The 13,059-nt window shown below is 35.6% G+C and overlaps 1 protein-coding gene across 1 annotated transcript in view; it reads left to right on the top strand.

The window, feature by feature from the left end:
- The window catches only part of Exo84 (exocyst complex component Exo84), a 230,949-nt gene that overhangs the window by 111,360 nt on the left and 106,530 nt on the right, over positions 1-13,059 (top strand). Inside the window, exon 10 of the mRNA XM_090391515.1 lies at positions 8,887-8,938. Within this exon, the coding sequence (XP_090247641.1) occupies positions 8,887-8,938 (52 nt within the window). The remainder of the gene's footprint in view (positions 1-8,886; positions 8,939-13,059) is intronic.

Raw genomic sequence — 13,059 nt, 5'->3', positions numbered from 1 at the left:
TGGGTGAATGAATGTATTGAAAGACAATTACAGACATCCATGCCAATGTGGGATTCGAGCCCACGGCCTCTTGGCTGGGGTGCAGATACACTAACCACACTGCCAACCAGGCCGGCATTCTTAAGTTTACACAGATTAATCTTTATATGTGTGTGTGTGTGTGTGTGTGTGTGTGTGTGTGTGTGTGTGTGTGTGTGTGTGTGTGTGTGTGTGTGTACACACACACACATATACAGCTAATTCTCACTTTACACAGCTTTTTTTTTTACACAAGTTTGAAATAACATGGTTTAGAGAATAAAAATAATTCTATCTTTACACTGTATATTTTGATTTAACACTTTTGAAATGGCGCTTATTTTTAAAATTTCTCTTTGAAATCAGTTCTGCTAGAAAGGGTATTTCCATTATAATTATCATTTCCTAGTACAGTACATATGTACTTAAACTTGAATTTTGGGGGACCCCCCCCCCTCGATGTTTTAAATATCAGGGATTACTCTATACTACAGAATGTAGACAAATGCCAAGTAGAACTAACATAGCAAAATTACAGAAAAGTGTGGGGTGGCTTTAAAGCAGCTAAGGATTGTATGACTATTATTTTGCAGCAATGCTTCAGGAGATCATATATTAAAACCACTACTCATTATTCGATCCCTAAGACTGCAGGCAATGAAAGGTGTGGATTTTAACATGTTACCATGTTACCAGTGAGCACCGGATGGCAAATAAAAATGGTTGGATTACGAAAGAAAATTTTAATGAATGATTCCATCAATGTTTTGTTCCAGAAGTTAAATGCTATTTGATGGAAAAAAATCTGTCCATCCTGCTTTAGAATACCCGAATGTGTAATTTTGTTTTCTGGCACCTAATTCAACATCCTTAATACACCACGAGACTAGGGTGTGATTGCTACCTTCAAAACTTACTACATAAGAAGAACATTCCAATACATTTTGGATAGACTAGATAAGGATAATTTACTGACAGTTATTGATGTGAGGAAGAAATTTTCTATTTTGGATTGCATCAAACTTGCTAAGTTGTTGTTAGCAGAATTGAAACCATCAACTTTAAATGCACTGCTGTAAAGCTACTTGGCCAAAATGTGTGAAAAAGAAAATCCCTTACCTCTGCAATACAACTGAATATCCCAATACCATCAGATTAGCACATGCAGTTGGTGGAGAAGGATTTGATGATTTTTCGTTTACAGATATTGAAGAATTGATGGTTGACAAGTGTAAAATTTTTCTATATCTTTTGTAAAATCTTTATCTCTTTTCTTCTTTCTTCTCTAAAATGTTTGTCTTAATATGCTTGTGCTTATTGAACTTATCTCTAACACTTATATTACCCTATTTAGTTTCAATATTCTCTCTGGGCCGATCTTTACCTTTAAGAATGATGCTAGTGATATACGACAAAGGAATTGCTAATGGGCAACACCAATTCCTTCGCTTCAATACTGGATCTGATTCCTTATTCGGATTCAGGGAAAATTTATATTATCCTGTGCCACCCTGAATCCTAGATTGACAAAGAATATAAAATCAAGGGATCAGAACACAATTTAGCATACAATCTTACTTCACCATTTATTAATTTTGCAGTCGTAGCCTCTCTATTAGTTAATATCCCGCTGTAATCCGAATTTTATGAGAAAGTGCAATAGAGAAGAAAATCAGGCAAGGCACAGTTTAACTTAAAAAGCAAAACATTTAATTACAATTGAGGCATCTTACACTTTATGAATATACACTAATAAAGCAGTCTACAATTTCTAAGGAATGAGCATTAAATATTTAACCTCTCTATCTTTATCATACTATATGCAAAACAAAGAACTTTATATATAGTTTACAATTTCTACTTGATAGATCAAACATACTCTTCTATACTCTTCAACACTAAAGGACATTTGCTAATTGAATTTCTAAGTTAGCTCCACGTGCTCTTACAATAATTCTTTCACTAAAATTTCATAATCACTCTACTTTAAAAAGAATATTATCTCTAGAGTCCTTCCTAAAATTACAAACTTTCTTCTTATACACAATTACTTTTAAAAACATAGACTGTACATTACCAACTGCTGGGGAACTGTTTGGCCACTTCACATATCTCGCCTGGACAATCATTTTCGATTCCCGGTTCATTCTGCTTTTTCTGAGGTATTCTTCAGAGGGTCCGGACTGTAGTTATCTCTGCCGCCGAAAGTAGGTACTCGTTGTTCTCTGGTCAACTGGCTCAACATGGTTATGATATCTCCGGAGAAATCAGAGACTTCCTTCTGCTGGGCTGATCAGTGATGGTAAACTTTTATGAATATCACGGCATGGTCCCTCAGTCTTTGTCTCGAATGCTGCGTCGAAAAACGGGGGACGAGAAGGTGCCACGAGGAGGTTCCAAAACACAAGAGCAAGAGAGCTTGTCTAGGTGCTGCAACACTTTTTAAATCACGCGCCTCGTTCCCTTCTACGTCATTGTTTCCACCTCCCCTTGTTTCTTGCCACCTTACGTCGCCCAGTAATTTAGCGCCACACATGGAATTCTAGCGTGCTCTCTGAAGAGTGTGTGTGTGGGGGGAAACTACATGCTTACCTAAAGGTGCACGTGTTTAGATTCCGGCCACTTTTACTTAATCGGATTATTGTTTCTCCCAGCAATTTATAAGTATTTACACAAAAGTAGCAAAGTTTAAACATTAAACAATTTACAATATTTACATCATAGCATGAAGTAATGAAAATATCCTCTATTTAGTCATTTTTTTGGTAAGTTACAAGAAATTAGTACATCTGATATATTGATATATGTTTCAAAATGCAAACCCATGTTAAGTCTGTAGGAAACGTGAATTAATTTAATTTTAGTTTCATTCAGAACTTAACACAAGGCTGTTAGTGATTACGAAATAATAGAAGCTGTCTTGAGAATCTCGATGAAAAAGAAAAAAGTGATGATGAAGAAGAGATTCTACTTACTGCAGGATTAATTAAAGAAGGTCCTCAAATGGGTAGTAAAATTGCTAAGTCATTTTCTTACATATGATCCCAAATACTGAACGAGCTTGAACAATTTAAACACGAACTGAAGTCATGTATGGTGCAATATGAAGAATTATACAAAGATCTAGTCAAAACAGGATTTCAATGATTAATTACAGTTTGGTAAAAAAAAATCAACCTTCAAAATTATTGGAAATTAGTGCTAATTTAGTTCCTTTTACTGAAGAAAACGTTTCCCCATTGCAGTATGAACAGGACGGCCAAAGTGTTTCAAGTGATGGAAGTGATTTAATTCCAGTCTCACACAAAAGAATGCGGCTACTGTCAAAAAGTGACGCAAATAAAATTTAACTAATAACCATGTGGGCGGGTGTATTTTGACCTTTTCGAATTTCTGTTTTATTAGTGACACACTGTTTTCTTTAAGACATATATATATATATATATATATATATTTATTTATTTATTTTATTTATTTTTTTTTATTTATTTTTTTTTTATTTATTTATTTATTTTTTTTTCAGAATTCATTTTTACTCGACTGGAATATTATTCAAAAAACTTTAATGACTGTTACTGAGAGATAAAAGATGACATGGTTTATTTTAAAAGATACTACTAGTTAACAAGTTTTGTTGAATAAATCACAATCAAAGAAATATATAAAGAATTACAGAGACTTAAAATTGTAATAACAGAACAAGTACAAAAAGACAGTAACGTGTTTGAAAACAAAATGTGAGCTTGAGTTCCAAACAAACGTATACTACTACGCGCTAGCGCGAGTGCGCCAATACTGAACAGAGGCAACGTGTGCATCAGAGAGATTGAAACTTAGGCTGTTGTTGATATGAGAAGAATCTAGAGAAATTTCTCTTGATTCGACAATCTTTCTTTCGCGCTCATCATAGCACACATGGATGTTAGAAGTTTGAATCCAGTTCACATTGTGTTGGCGGCCTTCATCTGAGTTAACTGAAAAGAGAACGTGGCTAGAGAGAGAGGAGCGCTGGCTCTGGTCCTGTTATAGGAGATATCTCTATGGTGTTCTTTCAAACATAAAAGGATGGATTTAGCAGTCTGGCCATAGTATGGCTTTCCAACAATCACATAAAATCTTGTACACTCCAGGAAACTCGGTTGGAAGATGTTTCTCTTTATGTTTGCTAAGTATTGAACGAAGTTTTGGGAGTGTAGTGCAGCAAGTTCTGAAGTTAAACTTCTTGAGAATTTTTGCCAGTTTTGATGAAAGAGAGCTGATGTAAGGCAAAGAGATGAAGGCTCTGGGGGAAGAGGAATCTTCAGAAGTAGTTGAGTGACTGGGGGAAAGAAATTTGCCAATTTTCTTAGGAGAGAAATCATTATTAATAAAAGTTTTTTTAAGAAAAATGAGTTCATTTTCAATTTCTGTTTCTTCTGTAAGTAAAGATTTGGCTCGGTGAGCTAAGATGGAAATAATACCAAATTTTTGTGGGGGATCGTGATGGGATGAAGCATGAAGGTATCTATCAGTATGAGTAGGCTTTCTAAAAATTGAGATTTTAATACTCTGAGCACATCTGGTAAATTAAGGTCTAGAAAGGGGAGGCAGTCATCGGATTCCAGTTCGAAGGTAAAAGAGATTTTTTCATGACACTCGTTTAGGTTGTCTAAAAATAGACGTCTTCATCTTCATAGACATCGTTCTCTCTAGCCACGTTCTCTTTTCAGTTAACTCAGATGAAGGCCGCCAACACATTGTGAACTGGACTCAAACTTCTAACATCCATGTGGGCTATGATGAGCTCAAAAGAAAGATTGTCAAATCTAGAGAAATTTCTCTAGATTCTTCTCATATCAACACCTGCCTAAGTTTCAATCTCTCTGATGCACACGTTGCCTCTGTTCAGTATTGGCGCACCTGCGACAGTGCCTAGTAGTATATATCTTTGTTTGGAACTCAAGCTCACATTTTGTTTTCAAACACGCTACTGTCTTTTTGTACTTGTTCTGTTATTACAATTTTAAGTCTCTGTAATTCTTTATATACTTCTTTGATTGTGATACCTGAAGATGTTGATCTATTCAACGAAACTTGTTAACTAATAGTATCTTTTAAAATAAACCATGTCATCTTTTTATCTCTCGGTAAAATTAAAGTTTAAATTTTAAAGTTTTTTTTAAAAAAAAAAATATATATATATATAGGTGACATAGGAATTTTTTGAGTTATTAGAGAATGCAACCAACATAAAGAAAATAGGTAAGCTGGTCTTTGTTGACTATCTAAACAGCAGGATAGGAAATGAATCCCATGTGCATGGGAAATGCTTTGGGAAAATTTAGAGAAATGGTAAAACTATTAATGAAAAGTACTGGCTTGATTTCTATTCAGGGTATGGAATAGTCATTATCAACATCATTTCAACATAAAGATGTGCACATATCAAAATGGAGGGATACAAAAAATAAGAAAAAGCTTCACTGACTGTTATTGCTGATAGCACTACCTTCCAGCTGGTTCAGGATATTAATACACAGGATTTGAAATTGGAAGAGATCATCACTTAGTTTTAAATAGGACAAAAATGAATATCACATAGAAGAGAACATCTTGAATAACATTTGTTATTCAAGAAGAAAGGAAAGAATTTGAAAATGAGAATCAAATCTTGAAGTCTCGATGGTAAACTCTGAAGAAAACATTGATTGCACAAAGGTAATGGACAGTGAAATATATAAGAAACTTTAGCAAGTTAAAGAAGCAGTTCTCTAAAAGAAGAAAGCATATGGAAAGTTCTTAGCAACTAAGTTGGCAGATGCCCTAAGTGAATACAGAGATAAATGTAGATACATAGATAAAAATAGCCTCAAGGACATTTTGTCACCTTCCTAAACATCAGAAAGATGACAAAATGTTCTTGAGCCTATTGAAAAAAAAAGTTCAAAATGGAAGAAAGGGTGTCATAAAAAGGAATCAGAGATCATTAAGCTTCCGAAAATTTGGGAAACACTTATCACCAGAGATCCTACTTTATATTCCAGGCCACTTACAACTGCCCTTAGAGGGTGCTCCACCTAGATAGGACTTAAGTGTCACCCACTTGGTTGGGCTTAGTATTGTATGATATTTGTGTTATGTTACATTAGTTATTTTTGTAATCCCGTAGATGTCCTAGTGACTAGGATGAAATATAGGAAGTATTAAATTCTTTTTAATCCTTTCTGAGTGTTGTAAAAAATCCATCAAACCTCCAACATTATGTCTTGACAGCACTTAAGCCTCTATACACGAATTGGAAGCCATGGGATGAACACAATTAAGTGGTTTCGCTTAAAAGAAGAGAGTGTGAGGAACCTTTTTAAGGAGAGGGTGTTAGACAGGATTTCGGATGGACTAGAAAATATACAAGATTGGTGGAGACATAATTTAAAAGCAGTTCTGAGCTGTGCAATTGAGGTACTTGGCGAAACATCTGGAAAGATTAGAGAGCAGAAGGAGGGTTGGTGGTGGAATAATAATGTACAAGAAGCAGTGACAGCTAAGAGGGAGACAAAGCAGAAGTGAGAAGAGTCAAGAATGGAAGAGGACAGAGAGAGAAAGCGTGAAGCCAAGTGAGTTGTTGCACAGGTGAAGGCCATGGCATATCAAGATCTTTATGATCTATTAGAAACAAAGGAAGGACAGAGAAAAATTTATCAATTGGCAAAACGTAGAAATAAGGCATCAAAGGACATCTTACATGTAAGGCAGATCAAAGACTCTGAAGTAAGAGTATTAAGGAGGAATGTGGATATAAGAAACAGATGAAGAATATACTTTGAAGGGCTTTTGAATGAGGAAAATGTGAGGACTTCAAGAGAAGATGGACAGCCTTAGGAAGGAATAGTGCAGAACATCAGTAGAGTGGAAGTTAAGGAGGCCATAAAGAGGATGAAGAATGGAAAATTGGTGGGCCCTGACAGGATTCTAATGGAGGCATGGGAGAAGAGGGAATTGACCTGCTGTGGGACCTCTTCATGAAAATTTGCCAGTAGGAAAATATGCCTGAGGAGTGGACGGAAAGTACTCTTGTCCCTATCTACAAGGGTAAAGGGGGATCCACAAGACTGTATGAATTACAGAGGAATAAAGTTGATGTCCCACACAATGAAAATCCTAGAAAGGATTCTTGACGGACGATTGCAAAGGAGCAATTTGGCTTCATGCCTGTTTGATCAATGATAGATGCTATCTTTGGGTTACGACAGATAATGGAAAAGTTTCGAGAGAAACAACATCAGCTACTCACTAAAAATAAGGAGCCAAAAGGCTTCAATTCAGCAATGCAAAATTATATAAATTAAGTGGATATTAAATCCAACATAATTTCAGAGCCAAATACAGAAACTATAAAAGTTTCGTATTTAAAGTTGACCAGAGTGCTTTCGAGAATACACTCGCCACCATACTACGAGTTTCCCTAGCCAAACCTAATAGCAAGCATGCACCTGTATATTCGCCTCTTATTGGTCTGTTTTGATAAAGTTTCACTGGTCTGACAGCTGTTTCAAACTCATTGGTTTTCATCAGAGACCAGGCAGAAACCTAAGAGAGCAAAAACTCTCAGTATTAAGGAACTTGAAGCGGCAGAAGGTGTATTTTCTGTAAGTGAACTCTTGGTCGGTGTGTGAAGTATTTACTAAAAATAAAGAGCCAAAAGGATTCAACTCGGCGATGCAAAATTATATAAATAAAATGGATATTAAATCCAACATAATTTCAGTGCCCAATTGAAGCAAAAAATTATATAAATTAAGTGGATATTAAATCCAACATAATTTCAGAGCTGAATACAGAAACTATGAAAGTATAAAACTATGCATCGCCGAATTGAAGCCTTTCAATTTGACTTTTCAATTCAACTTCCAATATGAAACTTTTATAGTTTTTGTATTTGCTTCTGAAATTATTTTGGATTTAATATCCACTTAATTTATATAACATGAGCTTCATCTGGTGTTTATTGATCTGGAGAAAGTGTATGATAGATTGCCAAGGCAAGAAGTCTGGAGGTTTCTGAGGGAGAAGAAGGTATCAGAGAAATATGTCAGGTTGGTGCAGGAGATGTACAGAAATGTGAAGACAAGAGTTCAGACCTGCCTGGGGGATAGAGAAAGTTTCAAGTGACAGTTGGTTTGCATCAAGGGTCAACTTTAAGTCTGTTCCTGTTTAATATTGTGATTTAGGTGGTGACGGAGGAGATGAGAGAAGACATGCCTTGGACAATGTTGTATGTGGATGACATCGTGCTGTGTGCAGAATTAAGAGAAGAAGTGACATCTAAACTGGAAAGATGGAGGAAAGTACTGGAAGGGAGCAGAAGGGAAGGGTATGAGGCTGATGTGGATGTGGTTACAGCCCAAGACAGGAGGATGTGGTGGAGACTCATTAAAAACAGCAACCCTGCTTAAGTGGGATAAGCTGCAGAAGAAGAAGAAGAAGTTATTTCTGCATTATGTGCTTTCCGTAATGGGAGGAGGTGGGGGGGATGCTTAGTAGCTGTAGGCAAAACATTGCTAATAACATATTTATGTTTTACCTGTTTTGTTTTGATAAGTCACATAGAAATAAATCATAAAATAAAATGAAATATGTATGATAAGGGGTTAAATAATTCAAACTTTTCCAACCTATTTTGGGTCTCCACTAGCAGGGTAGTTGGATCACATTGGATAATGAAACCTGTCTGCCACATGAAAACAAGAATCAATGTTTGAAAAACACATTTTCAGATATTGAGATATCCAATAGTATGATTAATTTTTTGGAACATGTTTGTTATTTATATAAATTTTTGATTTGCTTGACTTTATAATGAAAATCAGATTTCACTATATTCTTTTTCAGCGGATGAACAATTTTTAAAATTTCCAGATGACACAACTTTGAAAGAAATTCGGTGAGTGTTTAATGTAATTCTTTTTTTATTTTAGTATTTTTTTTTCAAGTCACTCTAATTCTGATTTTACTATGATAACAGATGCAGTAAAAGCTTTTGTATCTGATAAGTGCAGAACTTGACCAGTGCCATCCAGTCAAGAGTTTTATCAATACACATATTACGGTAGAAGAGAAGTGGGATGTTATTATCATTCTGAATCACTTTTCAGTTTGTGGATCATTTGGTAGCATCTTTCACCATCTCACAAACTATTCTGTCATCTATCAGGTTTTTGCTGAGCAGATTGCACTTATTGCATCTTCTTTCATTCGGTGGATAAATGTTTGTCTTGGATGTTCTAGTGATCTATTTCCCTGTGGCTTCTCCTTATAGTCGTGAGCACGCAATCATACCCTATGTTGTAGTATGATTGCGTGCCTAACCATTTCAATCTTTCCTTCTGATATTGTTTTAGAATTGGGAGAATGTTGCCATTCTCCCAATGAAACAATTAAAAACAAAGTGAAAACAATTAAAATTGTAAAGCTTTTGTTTACCATTCTTATTTTTTTACAATTCTTTAGGACTTCTTTTTAGAAGTCCTAAAAGTACATTTTGCTCCTTGAGATAGAAGTAGCCTTCACCATTGGGATGAAGGTGATCTTAAGCCTAGCAGCCAAGGTTTCCCTCTTCTCCTTTTTTTCTGTTAATAGTTTTGTTCCAGTAAAAGTGTAACAGAATAACACTATATATTTGGTTGCAGTGCTTCATGTTCACAAGTTCTTTAGATTATCTATTGAAACAGATAGCTAAAATATTTAATAACACATAGAGAAGTGATTGCCTGATCAAAAGAAGGAAGGTGGCAGTGAAAAGGTGAAAATTAATAATGGTAGGGAAAGACAGAGTATTGTTGTGTGGGGAAGTTTATTCTTATTCCTGTGACTGTACAACCTAAATGAAACCTTAGCCTCCTGGATATGTTGCCACCAATCCCATCTGTCCAGAACCTTACTTCTCCAGTTTAGAATTGCAATATGATGCTGCTATCTATATCCATCTTGTTCTTGGTTTTCCTTTTTGGTCTTTTACCAAGAAATTTACTAACAAGCTATAAAAAAGAGGAAAACTCTCATTAAAATTTCATAGTGAAGAACTTATGGAGACACAAACACACATGTTAGAATAATTACTTTACTTGTCATTAAGAAAGTAACATTCGACATTTTGACCTCTATTTGAGGTCCTCATCAGGAAAACATACATATGTACAAGATACAAGCTACATGACATTACACCAAAGTAAGATGAATTAAAATGTTTGTTAATCCTTTACCCTATTCTCACCACTGGTGGAAAAAAAAACAAACAGAACTACATTAAACAATTTCTAAAGTCCTGTTGTATTAAGATTTTCTTCTGTTTGGGGTTGTTCTGGATGCTATAAAGGTTGAAGATGGGTCCACCAAATTCATGGAATAATTAATCCATCGTTCTTGTTCAGATTTGGATGATGCTTCAGCATTTCACAGGCTTCTTTGAATTTTCTTTCAAACCAGGTTTTGGTGTGGTGTAGGGACTTGGTGTTTTTCCAGTCATTTCTGTGATCATGTTTGGAATGCATGGTCTGACAGGCCTGCTTTACCATAGTGGAGGTATTTAATGTGGCGTCTGTGTTCATCTTTTCTAATTGAGATGGTGCATCCTGTTTCCCCTGTATAAGGTAGGTAATAGGTACATTGATTTTGTAAACCCCTGGGTGGGCTAGGTATGGAAGAGGTTCTTGGAAGAGCTAAGTAAATTTCTTAATTTTGCAGGGTTTGAAGGTTGTCTTAATATTGTATTTAAATAGTGTTCTATCTATTTTTTCTGAAATACCCGTAATGTATGATATGGCATTCTTGTAATCTTTTTTGCATTTAATGGCATTTTTTTGGAGGATCTTGTGAACTGTTTTTTTATTGCAGCCATTTTTTACAACCTTTGGCTTATAATTTTAAATTCTTGGTTCAGAGCCTGTTCATTGGAGCAAATTGTTAGGGCTCTGTGTTTGAGGGTGCTGATGACCTCTAGTTTTTCTGTTGGATGGTGGTATGAATTTTTATGTATGTATTGGCCTCTATGTGTAGGTTTGCGATAGCCTGTGAGAGGCATCCTGGGAGTGTGTGTGTGTGTACAAAAGGAAGAAAGTTGTTGTTTTTGATCTTGATGGTGAATTGGATATGTTTGTGTTGTTTCGTTCAAGTGGCTTAGGAATGTGTTTAATGTTTTGCAGCCATGGGGCCAAATGGCAAAAATATCACCAAATATTTGAGCTAGACTTTGGGCCTTTAGACTGGCAGAAATCTCATTAAAATTCGTTTATTTGGAGAATTTTCACCTAAGTTTCATAGGCATCTTCAATACAGAATGGCAATCAAAATTGTAAAAAGTGGCACCTTAGTAGTAGCTAATGTAAAACCATTAAAATGGTCAATAATTTCCTATCACAGTTCCATCAGTGTGGTACATAGTTTATAATCTATTTATCCCAAGATGCATAATTTTACATTTCTCCACATTCAACTTAAACTTATTATCTTTTGCCCATACTGACAGCCTATATGAATCATCCACAAGTTCTCAACATCACCTTGATTAACTTATTACTCTACCTAATTTTGTATCATCAGTAAACAACTGAATATTTCCTTTCAAAGTATTTCCTATATCATTTATGTACAAAATAAACAATAGTGGTCCCAGCACTGAACCTTGCAGGTCACTAGTCACCTGTTTTTGATTGATTCTGTTTCTCTATATAGCACTTTTTGATATCTGTCCAGCAGTTATCCTCTTATCCACATAACCAGTTTCATATCTATTCCCATTTGTTCTAATTTGCATAACAGAGTTCCATGTGGTATTTTGTCAAATGCCTTTGCAAAATCATTGTGTAGCTATTTCCTTGATCCAACTATTATAAAAAGTTAGCAAATTATTAAGGCATGATCGACCCTTTACAAAGCCATGTTGCCCCTCATACAGTATCATATTCTTATCCACCCATTCTTGAATTTTCTTTTTCAACAATTTTTCCAGTAATTTTACCACCACACCTGAGATACTGATTTGTCTGTATTTACTATTGCAGTCTTAGAACTTCCCTTATGCAAGGGAATTATTTTGCCCTCTTTCCACTCCCTTGGAACTCTACCAGAGCTGAGACTTAAATTAAAGAGCCAGTCAGAAGCATTGTCTGTTTCTGTACACATTTTTGCAAAACCTGTGCTGATATACCATCTAATCCCACAGCTGTATTTACATTGCAATATCCTAAGAACCTCCAATTCCTCCACCTCTGTTTCCATGTCACTGTCACATACGTTACAGCATTAACTTCACTTCGATGGTATATATGCACTTGCAAAGTGGTCACTCAGTAACTCAGCTATTTTATCTGCTTCTTTGACCTAATCACATCAGTACTCATTAAGGTTAATCTTCCTTAGTCATTCTTCCTCTTACTAGCTGCATAATGAAAGACCGCTTAGGATTCTTTTGGCCTGTTCAGCTAGATTCTTCTCATAATTTGATTTTGCCTTCCTTACATGAGCCTTGTACTGTTCATGAGTTTGTTGGTCACCTTTCTCCTTATATACCCTCCACAGCATTTTCTTCTTCTGCAGCTCCTGCTTAATGATATCTCATCCATCTAATTCCTACCTGATTAATCCTCCTTACCTTAGGTATACAATTTAATATTGCTTCCTCTAGGTGCCTCTTAACTATCCCCCATGTACTACTAACATCCTTCCCTTGCAGTGTGTTATGCCATGGCACAATTTAAGCTTCCTTCTAAGCTTGTCATAATCACCTGCCTTATAGTTCAACATATACCTGTTCTGGACAGAATATTTCTCATGTTTTATGATCTCCTAAGTTAAGGCTGCATGGTTACTTTTGCCAATCGGAGGCAATGTGGACACCTTGGTTATGGATAGTTCCGATCCTGTGACCAGATGCAGTACCCTCACACCCTTAATTCCTTGCATCACATGCTGCCTCAAGTAATTATCTCTCAGTACTTGTATAAATTACATTTCCTTCCTTCCATGTGATCTTTCTTCCTTCCCATCTATATCTTCATAGTTGAAGTC

The sequence above is a fragment of the Typopeltis vanoorti genome, chromosome 4, assembly GCF_054136105.1.
Source record: "Typopeltis vanoorti isolate ZY-2024b chromosome 4, IOZ_Tvanoo_1.0, whole genome shotgun sequence".
Classification (NCBI taxonomy): domain Eukaryota; kingdom Metazoa; phylum Arthropoda; class Arachnida; order Uropygi; family Thelyphonidae; genus Typopeltis; species Typopeltis vanoorti.
The sequence above is the reverse complement of the archived record's forward strand: the minus strand, read 5'-3'. Positions and strand labels throughout refer to the sequence as shown.